This window comes from Chironomus tepperi, unplaced genomic scaffold (genome assembly GCF_022539635.2).
Source record: "Chironomus tepperi strain 1889 unplaced genomic scaffold, CSIRO-AGI_Ctep_v1 contig_34, whole genome shotgun sequence".
In the NCBI taxonomy this organism is placed as follows: Eukaryota; Metazoa; Arthropoda; class Insecta; order Diptera; family Chironomidae; genus Chironomus; species Chironomus tepperi.
In genome coordinates, this window is record NW_027226156.1 from 1174983 (window position 1) to 1190884 (window position 15902).

The 15902-nt window shown below is 35.4% G+C and overlaps 1 protein-coding gene across 1 annotated transcript; it reads right to left on the reverse strand.

Annotated features, from left to right (window-relative positions):
* Nucleotides 1–14742: 14742 nt before the first annotated feature.
* LOC139097921 (integumentary mucin C.1-like) lies at nucleotides 14743–15537 on the reverse strand. The gene has a single exon (XM_070649909.1). It carries the CDS (start codon nucleotides 15535–15537, stop codon nucleotides 14743–14745), a length of 795 nt encoding a protein of 264 aa, XP_070506010.1.
* Between the last annotated feature and the right edge of the window lie 365 nt (nucleotides 15538–15902).

Below are 15902 nucleotides of genomic sequence, written 5' to 3' on the forward strand. Positions count from 1 at the left end.
TCGGGTGATTTCGGGTGGATTCGGATGAACTCAGATCGCATTCAATCTAAACTTTCCAACTCCAAAAGGGCAACAAAGATGACTTTCAAAACATTCAAGTGGAATCAGATGGTAAACAGTCTCTCTCATGTCAATTTCTCAATTTTCCATGTTTCTGGCTTATTGATGATGTAAACATTTCCAAAATTAAAATGAAATTCTGAAGGGGAACTAAAAAATAATGTGAATTGTTTTGTCAAGAAGGGCAATGGAGATGAGAATTGAAAGGGAAAGTGAGGATTTTGCACTTCCAAAGGGGCTGTCTGGACAACAAAGTCATTCAGTCATTCCAAAGAAAAGTCTCATGACGCAATTTTCAAGAAAAACTTTTCCAACAAGGCATTGGAGGAAGAACAGAAGCAAATAATGCAGTCAAATGGGAAGTGATACATGAAAATTGATTAAAGATGAGACGCAGAATGTCAATGATGAAAATTGGATTTTTTGTCTTCAAAAATAAATTGTGTGAGAGACTATTGATGAATTATTTATGAATTGTTTGTTGATTGCTTTTATGCTTTAAGAAGTGAATGGATGTAGGGGAGAATTATGCGTAGATTTTTGGATGCAATGAGGGTGAAGAGGTGGATGTGATGCAATAAAATGCTAGATTTGTAGGTTATGATTTGGATTTTGGATCCTAATGTCCATTAATTGAGGTAAGAATCCGATTTTTGAGGTTAGAATCCAAATTTGAAGTAAAAATTCAAATTTTGGGGTTAGAATCCAAATTTTGAGGTTAGAATCCAAATTTTGAGGTTAGAATCCAAATTTTTGAGGTTAGAATCCATGTATTTGAGGTTAGCATACCAATTAACCAACAAAACATCATCACAATCCACATTTCTCACCAAAAAAATCCTCAAGCTAATCACCAACCATAAATTTCACATTTCAAAACTTTAAGACAAGATCTATGACTTCTCATCTTTAACCCTATCAATCCTCATCACCACAGAATTCACACACGAAAAAAAAAAATCATCATCATCCACTCGTAAAAATCTATTTATTTTAAAAATTACTAATTCCATAACAAAACAGTCTAGTTGAATGGCCAGTTGTCTAACGAGGAAGAACAAAAAGTGATGGTAAATTATTAATAAAAATAGAGAAAGAAATGAGAGGAATAAAGGCAATGGTCAAGAGACGTCGAGTGGCTCGCATTTTTGAATACAAAAAAATAAATAAAAATAAACAAAAAAGGCAAAAGTCAAACAAAAAAATTAATTTGTTAGTTAGACAAACAAATAAGCTGTTAGAATGAGTGAAGATGAGGTGGAAGAGCCGCAAAAGGTTTTAAAAGCGCTGTAGCTTAGGGTCGGCATCTTAATCTTACCGGGGTACACTACCTAATCATACTTTACCTTAGTCTACATTACTATACCTTACTCAAACCGATTCTACACTCTATATACCCTATACATATACCCACATACCACTCCTATCCTCTCTTATCCTCTCCTATCCTCCCCTATCCTACTCTTCATCCTAAGATGCTACACCAACCTGTCTTAGTCACCCTGGGACCGAGGATAGGGTAGATTATGTGGTGTGCCCTCGGAAAGCTCTTACTGCACAAGTTGGATAAGCCAGGGTATCCCGGGTAGATCAAGAATCCGACCCCTAACCAAAACTTACCTTTATATTAATAAACACCCAAAATGCCCTTAAATTCAACATTTCATTTCAAAAACTAAGAAAATATTAATTAAATATTCATAATTTATTCATTCTCAGGTCTCACAAAGACACAAAGAATCTCTCTCTTCTTAGTTCCACTTCCTCCAATTGGACACAGTCTCCAAAAACAATAAATTGACGCTTTTTATCTCATTTTTTTTGTTTTACTTTCTTGTCTTTTTCATAACTAAATAAAGTGAATGGGAAATTTTCAATTAAGAGAAACAAAAAATAAGCATTCAAAAAAATAAATTAAGCATGTGGAACCGATTGTATATTTCAATTGGATGTGACTGTACGTATGGACTGAAAGAGTTAATGAGATTGTCTTGGAATTGTAAAATTTGAATCTGATTCTGACCAGTCCAGCACAACAGCCAATAAAATTCATCTGCTTCCTTAATTTCCATTTCAATTCACTTCTCGTCTTTTTCTTTTTGGAAATTCTAATTCCAGTTCCATTCCACATGATTATTCTTTAATTCCTAGATCAGTCTTACACATTTAGCTGCACATTTAGAATTCACATCACGTTAAAATAAATTCTTTGTTATTTCTGTTATTGTTATCAAGGAACAACATCTAACAATAGAGGTAGTCAGTCGGCAGTCGGTAGTCCAGCAACTGAAAATAAAGAAGTTATTTTTAAGAATAAAAAAAGGAAGAAAAGAATGATAAATTGAGAGATGCAAGTCGTCGTCATTCCATCCTTTTATGTCAAGTAATTTCCGTGCATATCCATTCGTGTGACTTGAGGATGATTGTCGTGTCAGAAGGTACAGGATGATTGTGGATGGAATTTAAATGAGGTGGAAATGGGAATTGACTGATTTTGGTTAGTTTCCTGCTGTTGGTAGGTAATGGCTTATAGGGAGCCTTTGGAATTGATGGTAGCTAGATCTGATGCAACTCCATTTAGTCGCAAGCCTGCTCATCTCAAACTCAGCTCCTAAATTATCAAATTCAACCAAATTTGACCAATTTCAACTTTTAATAGACCTAAAACCTCTTTAACCATCCACAAAACCACGCAAATCATCACGTTGACTTTCAAAATTAGCCATTCAACAGCCGTGCAAGTTTGCAAATACGAATATGATTGATGTGCTAATTCACATGAGATGATAATTTAAAAAATAGTCGAGATGATGGAAAAAAGTGAAAAGAAAACCAGGAAGATGAGCTGTGATGATGTCGAGATAGTGAAATTATTCATGATTACTTTTTAAATTTCATTACTGACAGCTGATGAAAGTGAACAATTTGGATTTGGCTTTTGTGTGTCATTGTTGTTTGAGGTTATGGATTTTTACTTAATTTTTACTGGGGTAAGTGGAAGATGTGAAATGGAAATTGATGAGATTTTTGATGTCATATATTGGGTTTTGAGGTAAAAGTTGGGTGAATTTGGGAATTTTGTGGTCAATTTGGGATTTTTGGATTTTTGACAGGATCGAGTCAAACGCTTGGTCTGTTTGGGTCAATTCTGACCTATTTTGTCAATAACATACTCAATTTAGTGACTATTCGTTCTATGCTAGTCAAAATAGACACAATTAGCTACCCGAGCAGCATACTGAGGTCAGTTCCATCATTTTTTGATCAAATACAGTTCTGTGGTGCTACCAAGACAGCTCTGTATCATTGAGACATCGTACCATCAGCAAGGCTACATATTAATGACATATCAACCATCCAATGACAATCTCAATCACTTATGCCGCTCGGTTACAGCTCTACAAATTAAAACATCCAGCATCAACAAATTAGAACTCAAAAGACTCTAAAACCTGATAAAAATCCAAAAAAAAGAACAAGAACATTAAGTATAAGATTCATGAGCTGATAAGTCCACAACTCCTCTTAATGGCGACACTTTAACATTCATCATAACAAATTTTAAAAGAAGTTGTAAAGATCAAATAACAGCGATAAGAGAAAGTGAATGGATTTGAGGAATAGAAGAACTAGAATAAGACATAAATGAAGAAATGAGAGACAGAAGAGGAATCAAATAACACAAAAAAAAAATCATTAAAATTGTCAAAGTTTTTCTTTTGTTTCTGAATTTTTTTAGGGCTTAAAAATCCTTTTTTTATCAGAGAATCTTTAGTTCCTTTTTTAACTGAAATTCTAAGGAATTTTGAGTTTTTTGACAGAACCGGATAGTCGTGTGGATCATAATTAATGAAGATTTATACAGTTTGAGTTGTTTTTTTGGTTAATTGATGATTTCTGTCGACTTATCTCGGCTCAGCATGACTAAGCTCATCTTAGATTGACTTAGCTCGACTTAGCTTGACTTAGCTCGACTTAGCTTAACTTCTGCCTCTAGAATCAGCCGTAAATTCCTAGAACAGCCCCAAAAACTCATCAGTTTCCTCAATAAACACAGCACATCTTCCTGATTTTTATCACCTGTAAATTCATATTTACAATAAAATGTCCAAATTTACTTAAAACATCCAAAACTATCTTAACACAAATCACTTAAAAACTCCCATAAAACCATCAAAATTCTTTCAAACTCCGCCAAAGTAAGAATAATAAAATCTACAAAAAAAAATCATCAAAAGAGACCTCAATTTACCTCACAATCGTGTTTATGATCATCAAACAACCCAAAAAAATTTATAAAATAAAATCACAAGCACACAAGAAATTGCGTCAATTTTCATTTACTTAAGAATTAAGTCAGTTGTGATCAACCTGTGTGCTGTGGAGTCTCAAAATTGTGTTTTGCTTAAAGTGTTCAGGTTTGCTGTGACGTCATCTCTCAATCCCTATTTCAAGTCAGACCATACCCGACATATACCCAGTGCACGCCCAGTCCACACTGTCCCTCAAGTTCGTCCACCACTGCCTCAACCTAACCCAATATTATTATAGTTCACAAAAAAAAAGAGTAAAATTTACAAATGAATACAATTATGAAGCAATAAAAGCCCATCCATTTGAGATCTTTTAATGCAGCACTTGTTCACATAACAGCCAGCTGATGATTATGATGATGATTGCATTTAAATTGAAAGTTTCTCAGGTAAACAAACAGCGGAAAAAATAATATTCAGCCACACATAAGATGGAATAAAAAAAATATTGATGTTTATTGAGGTTTTGGTTTTGGAGTGGATGTGGCGCATGTGGTTGGGATGTCTGATCGTTTAGATCAGAATCTGTCTGGTTCGGATGTATTAGGTCGGAATCTGTCTATTCTGAGTTTATTCGGTCGGAATCTGTCTGTTCCGATTCTATTTGGTCGGAATCTGTCAGTTCCGACTCTATTCGGACGGAATCTGTCTGTTCCGAGTCTGTTTGTTCCAAGACTGCCTATTAGGGGTTTAATTGGTCGGAATCTAACTTTTCCGAGTCTATTTAATCGATTCAATATCACGAACAGCCACCCAAACTGCTCACATCACTCATCAACTCATTCAAAAACCATAAAAATATCCAAAATTTAAATTACATTAAAAATCATCATCATGATGTTAATAATCCATAAACAGCAGCTTATTCATTAACTGATTGAAATTGTTAGACGTAAATTGGATGATGGCTTGCCATACAACCAGGAAAAGAAGAGACGGAAAATGCTGCTTTGGGAAAAATTTTGATACAATCATAAAAAACAGAATTACTGAAAATTCAATTTTAAATGTCTTAATTTTTACTTTCAATTTTTATGTGCTTTGTTTTGGGAACTTTTACTTCCATTGTTCTTGGATTGTTGAGTTTTGGGTACTTTGTTGAGATTGTTGTGATGTTTATGAGGGTTTAAATGAAAGATGAGTGATTTGATTAGGAATTGGAAGAGATGAGGTAGAAGCTGACAAGGAATTTGAGTGGTTTTATTGAATTTTTGAGGTTATATTTCGAACTTTGAGGTTATGTATCAAAGTTTTGAGGTTAAGTGACCAAATTTTAAGGTTATGTGACTAAATTTTGAGGCTATGTTGCCAAATTTTGAGGTTATGTGACTAAATTTTGAGGTTATATTACCAAAATTTGAGGTTATGTTCCTAAATTTTGAGGTTATGTGACTAATTTCTAAAGTCATAAGTTGCAGCATTTAACAAGCATTCTCAATCCGCATAAATCTCCATAAAAGCCATTTCAAAATCAACACAAAAGTCGAAATCAATTCGCAACTAATTCTCCACAAAAATGTGAACCAATTCACTCTCATTTTCAAATATTATTTCGCAATATTTCTCATTTCAAAAGTATTCCTTTCATTTCCAAAAACAGACACAAAAAATCAGCATAGAAAATTATTACATTTCAATTTTTGATTTCATAACGTTCAGTTCACAAAGTTAGTTCACTTCTTACTTAATGAGCTCGATTTTCACTAAATCCACTTAATCATAGCTTTATGTTCAATATGCGTACATGAAAATTACAAGTATCAAGACAATTTAATATTAAATTGAAATTTCTTCATAGCTTCTAAAGTTGTGCGCTGGGTTTTGTTGTGTGATTTTCAATGTTAAAGACATGAATGGAATATATTAACCGTGAATGAGTTTGTAAAATGTTGTGCGGACCCTTGTGGGGATATTAGGGGAATTAAGAGGATGTTAAGTAATATAACCTCAAAATTTGGTCATATAACTTCAAATTTGGTCACTTAACCTCAAAATTTAGTCAGGTAACCTCAAAATTTGGTCATATAGTCTCAAAATTTAGTCACATAACCTCAAAATTTAGCAACTTAACCTAAAAATTTAGTCACATAACCTCAAAGTTTGGTCACATAACCTCAAAATTTGGTCACTTAATCTCAAAATTTGATCACATAGTCTCAAAATTAAGTCACATAACCTCAAAGTTTGGTCACATAACCTCAAAATTTGGTCACATAACCTCAAAATTTGGTCACCTAATCTTAAAATTTGGTCACATAACCTCAAGTTTGGCCACATAACCTCAAAATTTGACCAAATAACCTCAAGATAACCTCAAAATTTTATCAAAATTCCCTTCGATTTCTGACAAAATCTCCGCAATCAGCCACAACATAACATTCACAGCACATACATACTCACACAATTCTACAAAATGATGAATTGAATTTTAATTCAAAATCGATCAAATCGATCAGCATTTCTTATTCATATATTTTGTTTTCTTCATTCACTTTCACTTGAAGTGGAACTTGAAATAAAATATTTTATAAGCATATGCTGTCAATCAGTTACAATTGGCTTTATTGGTCAATTATGGATGAGATCAATGGATAGTTTTTTTTTTTTGGATGTACTTAGGGAATTTTTAAGTAGAGTGTGAGAAATTAATTCAATAAATATGGAAATGCGGAATGTTAAAGGCTTTGGAATTGAGTGGATTAATTTTGGAAGTGAAAATTGTTGATTTTGGGTTTGAAGGAAGCTGTAGAGGAAGTCGGAGTTTGGGAGTGCGACTCCAATGTCCATTTTAGATCCTTGTCTACGTCTAGCTTCCATTTAAGCAGCAAAATCACCTTAATGGAAGCCCATACTTCACAACTGATCACATCAACTACCAACATAAGTAAATCCACATCTCAAAACTCATCTTAAACCTCCAAAAACTCTTTAAAAGCACAACAGAAGCCAAAAAGAACCAATAAGAACTTAAAATTCTTCTTTACCGTCCGTAAATATTGACATTATAAAGAGTTTAAATTTGTACAAGTAGAAAGAAATGGAAGTTCACTGTTTATGGTAAATGGTGGACGAACAATGAACTTTACTTATGAGTAAGAGTCTGTGTTGATTCGTCGAGTATTGCAGCAGTTACTGTGTAGAAGTTCAATGACTACTTGGCTTCTTGATATGAATGTACTGTGTCTGAATTGTACGAGTTTGTTGATTGAATTGGAATTTTTCAGCAGGTCGAATTGACTCTGACATGGCTTCTGTGAATCCGGCACCAAGTCAGAGTCACATCAGCTTCTGCTATTCGCGTAGCATGCGTACTTAACATGCTGAATCAACTATGATTCATGACCTCCCTTAGTTGGCGATTGTAGCTGGCTCTATTGCTGACTGCCTTCCGCCAATCCTCAATAACAAGAGCTCTAATCCTTGAAATGTCAAATTCCATCAACTTTCAATTCCAGTCCCCGGACTTCCATCAATTCCTCCTTAAAAATGCAACATTTTTGAAACACTTTGCATCATTATTGACCAAAAAACATCTTCAAAAAACTTGTAAAGCAACTTCAAGAACCACTTACAGACTCTTCTGTTTGCTCTGTCAATCTCATAACAAATACAGAAGAAGCGTCCATAAAGGAGACCCAAATAGCCAATAACTATACAAAAGTCAGTGGATAAATCAACAAATAAATATATTGAACTTTTTATTTTTTTTTATTTATTTTCAATATTTCTGACTTTATATTTTTGAAATTTAATTCAATGCCAATAAAACATCTTTAAGTCAGTCTTGTGTAAGCATCAACATGAAAGATAAATATTGAGATGATGACATGGGGACTGAATGTAGTAAGAGCATGCTTAGGAAGGTAGCTATGTTTGGGAGAAATTACTTGGATATATATGGATGTAATGGCAATAAGTAGGATTAGGAAGGGAGGACGGTGCATGGAGTTCGTGAGAAGAAAAGACAAGGGACCAGACCCCACCTCTCTGGATTTGAACTTAACTAGGGTCACTCCAAGTCTCCAAGTCTCTCGATTTTGACGAATTTTCGAGACTAAGACGGAGTCTATGACCTGCACTGAGACCTAGACTTCCATCGAGCAACCTTATTTGATCGAGACTGAGACGAGTCCAAGATCGATACCGAAGCCGGGACTAAGACAACAACTAGTATGAAGACTGATACCAGGACCGAGATTGGGACCAACTCCGAGTCTCAGTCTTGAGAACCCTCCAAAAGGTTCATCCAAAACTGTAGACATGATGACAAAAGCTGCAGTTCTGAGATCCTTGGCCGAACTTTAGTTCAAACTTAGTCCCCAGAAGCAGGCTCCAAAAAAAAAAGTGGAGTTGGGACTCCACAAAGTCCGGACTCTTTAGACTTTAGTAGTCCGGACTGCAAAAACCTGCCAACTCTATCCAGAAGTACCCCTCCCCATATCCTCATTTTTCCCACACATTACTCCATCCTCAAACCATTCTCATCATCTACAAAGGGTTTGTTATGAGATCATCACTCCGAATTGACTTCATCATACAGTTTATCAGCCTTTCCTTATGAATATTTTATGTAAATACACTCGAGATGATGAAATGAGACTGAATAGTCAGGCTTTGCAGATTGTGAATAATGAAAATAAATAAACAAATGTGATGAATATGTGAAAAAAGGGTCAAGTTGACTTCTTCGTGCTTATTAATCTTGAGATTGATATTTTAGCTATGTAAACAGAACTGAAAAAAATGGAAAGGATTCACAGCATGTGAGAATTATTATTGAGTGACGAAGATGTTTGACCCTTTTCGTGAGAAATTCTTCAAAAAGTGGCAAAATAGATGTAACTGATGTGATTTAGTCGAAGGGAATGGACTTACTTACTTAGTTGGATGTATAGATTAACTGTGATCCATGACGTCCAACGGATGTCACTTGATGCTGACTCTATAGCTGGTATCAACTTGTCAATTTCCAATACCAAGCACAATAGCTTTCTTCCATCAAAATCCCCATCAAGGAACAGAATCATGGGAATCTTCAGTTTAAATTCCATCTCCAAATCACTTAATCAGTTCCAATACCAAAGCAACCTTTTAAAAAAATCCCAAAAAAATCATCAAAAGAAAGCAAACAACTCAATTTTTTTTTCTTTGTTCTTAAGTGCGTTTGTTATTGATAAACAAACAGGCAGCACAGCACTTTAGCCAAACATTTTCTTCCTCTTTCATTTCATTCTACTTCGTCTGTTTCATGCTCTTAAGATTTCAATGGACATGCATTGTGCGCTTGTTGTAGATAAGACACAGAAATGGAGAATAAGATGGAATCTTGTAAGTAATTTTACATGAAAAAATGGATTTTTTGTTGGAATTTACTTCCGTTTTGGTGAGGAAAATTGTGGAATTTTTGATAATTTTTGGGAAGTTTTTGCATGGATATGAGTCAAGTTACAAGATTTGGGACCGTTGGTTACTTCCTGTTGTTTGGTGAATTTTTTTGAATGACATGACAAGTTAGATATGAAAACTTGAGTCGTTCTTCCCAAACTCGACCATCCAAGACTCTGAACTAGTTCCGAAAACTGTTTCAATATCAAAAATTGAGCCATTCCACCTTAACCGAAGCACCTTAAAACCCCAAAAAACTGACAAAATATCTCAAATTCAAATAACAATTACACAAGTCAACCTCCATAACAAATCCTTATGTCTTCCTCCCATCCTCAATTTCCAAAAAATATGTGTCAATTCCATCAAATTGCAACAAAAGAAGTAATCATCTTTGCTGTAATCCCCAAAGTCACGCACATGAGAAAGTAAACTAAATCGATTATGAGTCTTAAAAGGAATCAAATTAGATGGACAGAAGTGAAAAGAGACACAAAAAAATTGTTTTGTAATTTCGAAAAAAAAGGATCTAAGATGAAAATATACAAATAGACATAAAAGACTTTCATGGGTGCATGAACCCAAAGTACCATAAAAAATAAGATAAAAGAATGAATTCTTAAAGGATTTTATGTCGTCTTTTATGAACGATTTTCTTCCTTTTACTGAAATGAGGAAGAGAAAATGATCATTTCGGGTGTCAATTTTGAAGCGTTACCTCATTTTGAAGCGTCACCTCAATTTTGAAGCGTTACTTCATTTTGAAGAGAAGCGTTACCGTTACTTCATTTTGAAGCGTCAATTCATTTTGAAGAGTTACCTTAATTTTGAAGCGTCACCTTTTGAAGCGTTACTTTATTTTGAAGCGTTACTTCGTTACTTTTTTTGAAGCGTCACCTCAATTTTGAAGCGTTACTTCATTTTGAAGCGTCACCTCAATTTTGAAGCGTTACTTCATTTTGAAGCGTCACCTCAATTTTGAAGCGTTACTTCATTTTGAAGAGTTACCTTAATTGGAGCGTCAATTCATTTTGAAGAGTTACCTTAATTGGAGCGTCACCTCAATTTTGAAGAGTTACCTTAATTGTAGCGTCAATTCATTTTGAAGCGTCACCTCAATTTTGAAGCGTTACTTCATTTTGAAGAGTTACCTTATATTGAAGCGTTACTTTAATTTTGAAGCGTTACTTCATTTTGAAGCGTCACCTCAATTTTGAAGCGTTACTTTAATTTTGAAGCGTCACCTCAATTTTGAAGCGTTACTTCATTTTGAAGCGTCACCTCAATTTTGAAGCGTTACTTCATTTTGAAGCGTCACCTCAATTTTGAAGCGTTACTTCATTTTGAAGCGTTACCTCATTTTGAAGTGTTACCTCATTTTGAAGCGTCACCTCATTTTGAAGCGTTACCGTCATTTTTTGAAGCGTCATTTTGAAGCGTCATTTTGAAGCGTTACCTCAATTTTGAGCGTTGCTTTGAAGCAAAAACTTAAAATTTCGAAATGTCTCAAAATTCGCTTCATCCTAAATCAAACCCAAAATCTTTTCTTACTTTTCTCAATCATATCTTAGCTTCCTTTTTGCTGCGTCTTAGATTCCTTCTCAATGATTCTCATTCATTGGATATTTTACAATATTTTCATCTACCTGCACAAATTGAACCTCATAATGCATTCTTTTTATGATTTTCTATTTTATGTGACGTGAAAAGGGAATTTTTTTAATTTTTTGAAAAATGTGTAAATGCATTTTTACGTGCTTCACATTTTTTCCTACCAATTTTTATGTTATTCAATAAAAATAAAATAATTTTAGAATGAATGAATGGAGATAGTAATGTGCATAGAGGATTGAGAATGAGAGGATGCACTTAATTTCCCATTCACAAGACTATGAAAATTGAAAATGTTATTCAAGTGAAGTAAATTTTGTTGTCTGCCGTGAATGATTCAGTAGGAATAATGATAATACGGGCTATATGGGTACATGAAATGGTGATTAGAATTACTTTTTGGGCATTTATAATGCTTTTAATTCTTTCAATTTTATTGTTTGTGGTTGGGAATTGATGTGAATTTTGGAACTGAGGAGGAATTGGAATTAATGGATGAATTTTGATTCGGATGTCTTGAATTTTGGTGTCTTCAGAGTTAGGATTAGAGGAATGGAAAATGGTCACTTTTGAAAGGAACAAGGGATATGGTCAGTTTTTGCTAGGGATAAGATCAATTATCAAATGAATAAGTTCAGTTATTTAGGGACATATTCCATATAAGGTCAGTTTTGAAAAGGATAAGGTCAGTATTTGTAAGGGATAAGTTCAGTTTTGGTAGAAATAAAGTCACTGTAGGAAGGAATATGATCACTTTTTTATGGGATAAGGTCAGTTTTAGACACAACAAGATCATATCCATACTAACCGCATCCTAAATTTTCAACCAAAATCACCATAAAATCCCCAAATTCCATACTAAGGCCACCAAACTATCATTTAACCAATTTTCCTCGCATGAATAATTTGAGCTCATGCGGAAGAATTGAATCCATTGATACCCAAAAAGTATATTATGATCTTGACATTATTCAGCTTCTGTTTCCACTTCTTGATCTCATTTTTCATACTGCAAAAAATTATTTCACTTCCAAAAATGTCCATAAAATATTTTTTTAGCCACGCACAGCATGAAATGAGCAATAAAATTAATAAAATTTATGCCTTTACACAGTTTGCGGTGCAGAATTTCTGCAAGAAATTGCTTTAATTCACCTTGATATTAGATAGTTTACTAATGAAGTAACAATGACTGCAAAATGAACCCAGTTGAGGTGTTAATGAATGTATTGTGGATCAAATAAAGTGCAAGTGCCAAAGAGGTCAATCAATAACTTTATTAACAGCTTCAATATTCATCCACAGCAACATTGAATGTCATTTTGACTAACAGAAAATACAACTAAATATCCAGTCAGGCAGGAACCGAAGCAATCGCCAAACTGGTTCAATAGCTTTCCTTTAGGATTGTACCTACATTGGTCGGTAATATTTGTATTGAAATTTGGAGCTGGAGTTGTTGTTGTACTTTTCGTTGTGGTTGTCGTGGATGTCCTTCTTGTAGTTGTCGTCGGATTTGTTGTTGTCCTAGTGGTTGAACTAGAGCGAGAAGTTGATGTTGTTGTTGTCGTGGAAATTGTTGACGTTGCAGACCTTGTGGAGGATTGAGTAATAGATGTAATCGAAGTTGTAGTCGAAGATGAAGTAGTAGATGGAACGGCAGCTGCAGTTGAGGATGAAGTAGTAAATGGAGTCGAATCTGTAGTCGAGGATGGAGTACTGGATGAAGTCGCAGCTGTAGTCGCAGCTGTGGTCGAGGATAGAGTAGTAGATGGAATCTCAGTTGTAGTTGTGGATGGAGTAGTCGATAAAGTCGAATCTGTAGTCGAGGATGAAGTACTAGATGAAGTTACAGCTGTGGTCAAGGATGGAGTACTAGATGGAACCGCAGTTGTGGTCGATGACGGAGTACTAGATGCAATTGTAGCTGTAGTTGAGGATGTACTAGAAGACATAGCTTCTGTTATCGAAGATGGCGTACTAGATGGAACCGCAGCTGTAGTCGAGGATGGAGTAGTAGATGGAATCTTAGTTGTAGTTGTGGATGGAATCACAGCTGTAGTTGAGGATGAAGTAGTAGATGGAATCGTTGTTGTAGTTGAGGATGGAGTACTAGATGAATTTAATGTTGTAGTTTCAGATGTTGTGGCTAACTCTTCAGATCGAGTCGGAGATAAAGTACTAGATGGAGTCACTACTGAGGTTTGAGATGTTGTGGATATGTCATCAGACACAGTTGAAGATGAAGTACTAGATGGAGTTACTGTTGTAGTTTGAGATGTTGTGATCAGGTCATTAGACATTGTCGAAGATACAGTAGATGGAATCACAGTTGTAGTCGAAGAAAGAGTACTCGATGAAATGGCAGCTGTAGTCGATGACGGAGTCATGGATGTGGTTAAGGAGAGAATACTAGTTGGAATCGCAGTTGTAGTCGCGTATGGAGTACTAGATGGATCTGCAGCTGTGGTTTGAGATGTTGTGGTTTGGTCGTCAGACAGAGTTGAAGATAAGGTACTAGATGGAATCGCAGCTGTAGTTGAGGTTGGATTACTAGATGGAATCGTTGTTGTAATTAAGGATGGAGTACTAGATGGAACCGTACTTGTGGCTTGAGATGTGATTAAGTCATCAGACACGATTGAAACTGAAGTTAAAGATGCAGTTTGAGGTGTTGTAATCAGATCATCAGACATACTTGAAAATGGAGTACTAGATGGAGTTGTAGTTGTGATTTCAGATGATGTGACTAGATCATCAGACACAGTTAGAGATATAGTAGTAGTTGGAATCACAGCTGTAGGTTCAGTTGTTGTGATCAGGTCATCAGACAAAGTTGAAGTAAGAGTACTAGATGAAATCGAAATTGTAGTAGAGGATGCAGTACTAGATGGTATCGTAACTGTAGTTTGTGATGGTGTAATTATGTCACCAGACATAGTTGTAGATGGAGTAATCTTAGATGTAGTTTGACTTGCAGATCTAGTCGTAGATCGTGTAGTAGAAGTTCTTGCAGTCGTGGTCCTAGTCGTAGCCTTAGTCGTCGTCGTTGTCTTTCGTGACGGTTTTGGAGGAGGAAAAAGAATGTTCCACAGATCTATTAAATCTGAATTATCTATCCCTATGGGAACTAGTATTTGTGCGGATGTTTCTGGTTTATTTGCAATCAAACTAAAACTAATCAGAACTAAAACTTTAACTAAAATTAATAAAAATGTCCAAAGGAATTTCATATTTATTTTATTTCAACTGGACTTGCTGGAATTGTGGATTAAACTAAGCAATATTTTAAGTTTTGATTGAAATTTAGAATGTCAAGTACACGAATTTTGATTGATAAGGCGAAAAGAGGTTGTTGACTGTGTAGAATTTGTCACGAATTTCCTACTCCATTTCCACTACTTCCAATATTACCATTTCCATTGCCATTATTTCCTTGTCCATTGTTGCTGTTTCCATTACTGTCATTTCCATTGTTTCCGTTGTTATTCCCATTATTACCAGAATTTGTAGTGGGCCTAGTGGTACTTGATTCTATAGTCGATGCAGGTGTGGTTCGGGTAGTCGTAGTCGATGATTCTGTAGTCGATGTTGGTGTGGTTTGGACAGTCGACGATTCTGTAGTCGATGCAGGTGTGGTTCGGGTAGTCGTAGTCGTTGATTCTGTAGTCGATGTAGGTGTGGTTCGGGTAGTCGTAGTCGTTGACTCTGTAGTCGATGTAGGTGTGGTTCGGGTATTCGTAGTCGATGATTCTGTAGTCGATGCAGGTGTGGTTCGGGAAGTTGTAGTCGTTGACTCTGTAGTCGATGTAGGTGTGGTTCGGGTAGTTGTAGTTAGTGACTCTGTAGTCGATGTAGGTGTGGTTCGGGTAGTTGTAGTCGACGATTCTGTAGTCGATGTAGGTGTGGTTTGGATAGTCGACGATTCTGTAGTCGATGCAGGTGTGGTTCGGGTAGTCGTAGTCGTTGACTCTGTAGTCGATGTAGGTGTGGTTCGGGTAGTCGAAGTCGATGACTCTGTGGTTGATGTAGGTGTGGCTCGGGTAGTTGAAGTCACTGATTCTTTAGTCGATGTTGGTGTGGTTTGGACGGTCGATGACTCGATAGTCGATGTAGGCCTGGTTCGGGTCATTGAAGTCGATGATTCGGTTGTTGATTTAGGGGTCATTCGAGTAGGGGATGTTTTGGTTGTCGCCGTAGTCTTCAAAGGTTTCTTAGTATACTTCTTGGTTTTAGGATGAAATTCTTCAAATAAAATGTGGAAGAAGTTGATTTCATCATGTTTGTCGAATTCCAAAGGAACCAGAACGAAATGTGGCTCAGCAATTGCTATATACAATAGCTTAAACTCACAAATTATACAAAAAAGGAGCAGAAATATTAAATTTTTATGCCTCATTTCTAGAGCACTAAAAACTTTAATGAAGCTAATTAGTAGAATGCTGGATTTAAATAGCAACAAATTTTAATAAATATTTTTAATACCTCACGATATTTAAGTGATAGATAAGGACTAGGTCATGTTAGGGCTTT

What these genes read in the sequence shown, in the direction of transcription:
- LOC139097921 (XM_070649909.1), bottom strand. Translation starts at nt 15,537, where the DNA reads ATGACCCCTAAATCAACAACCGAATCATCGACTTCAATGACCCGAACC.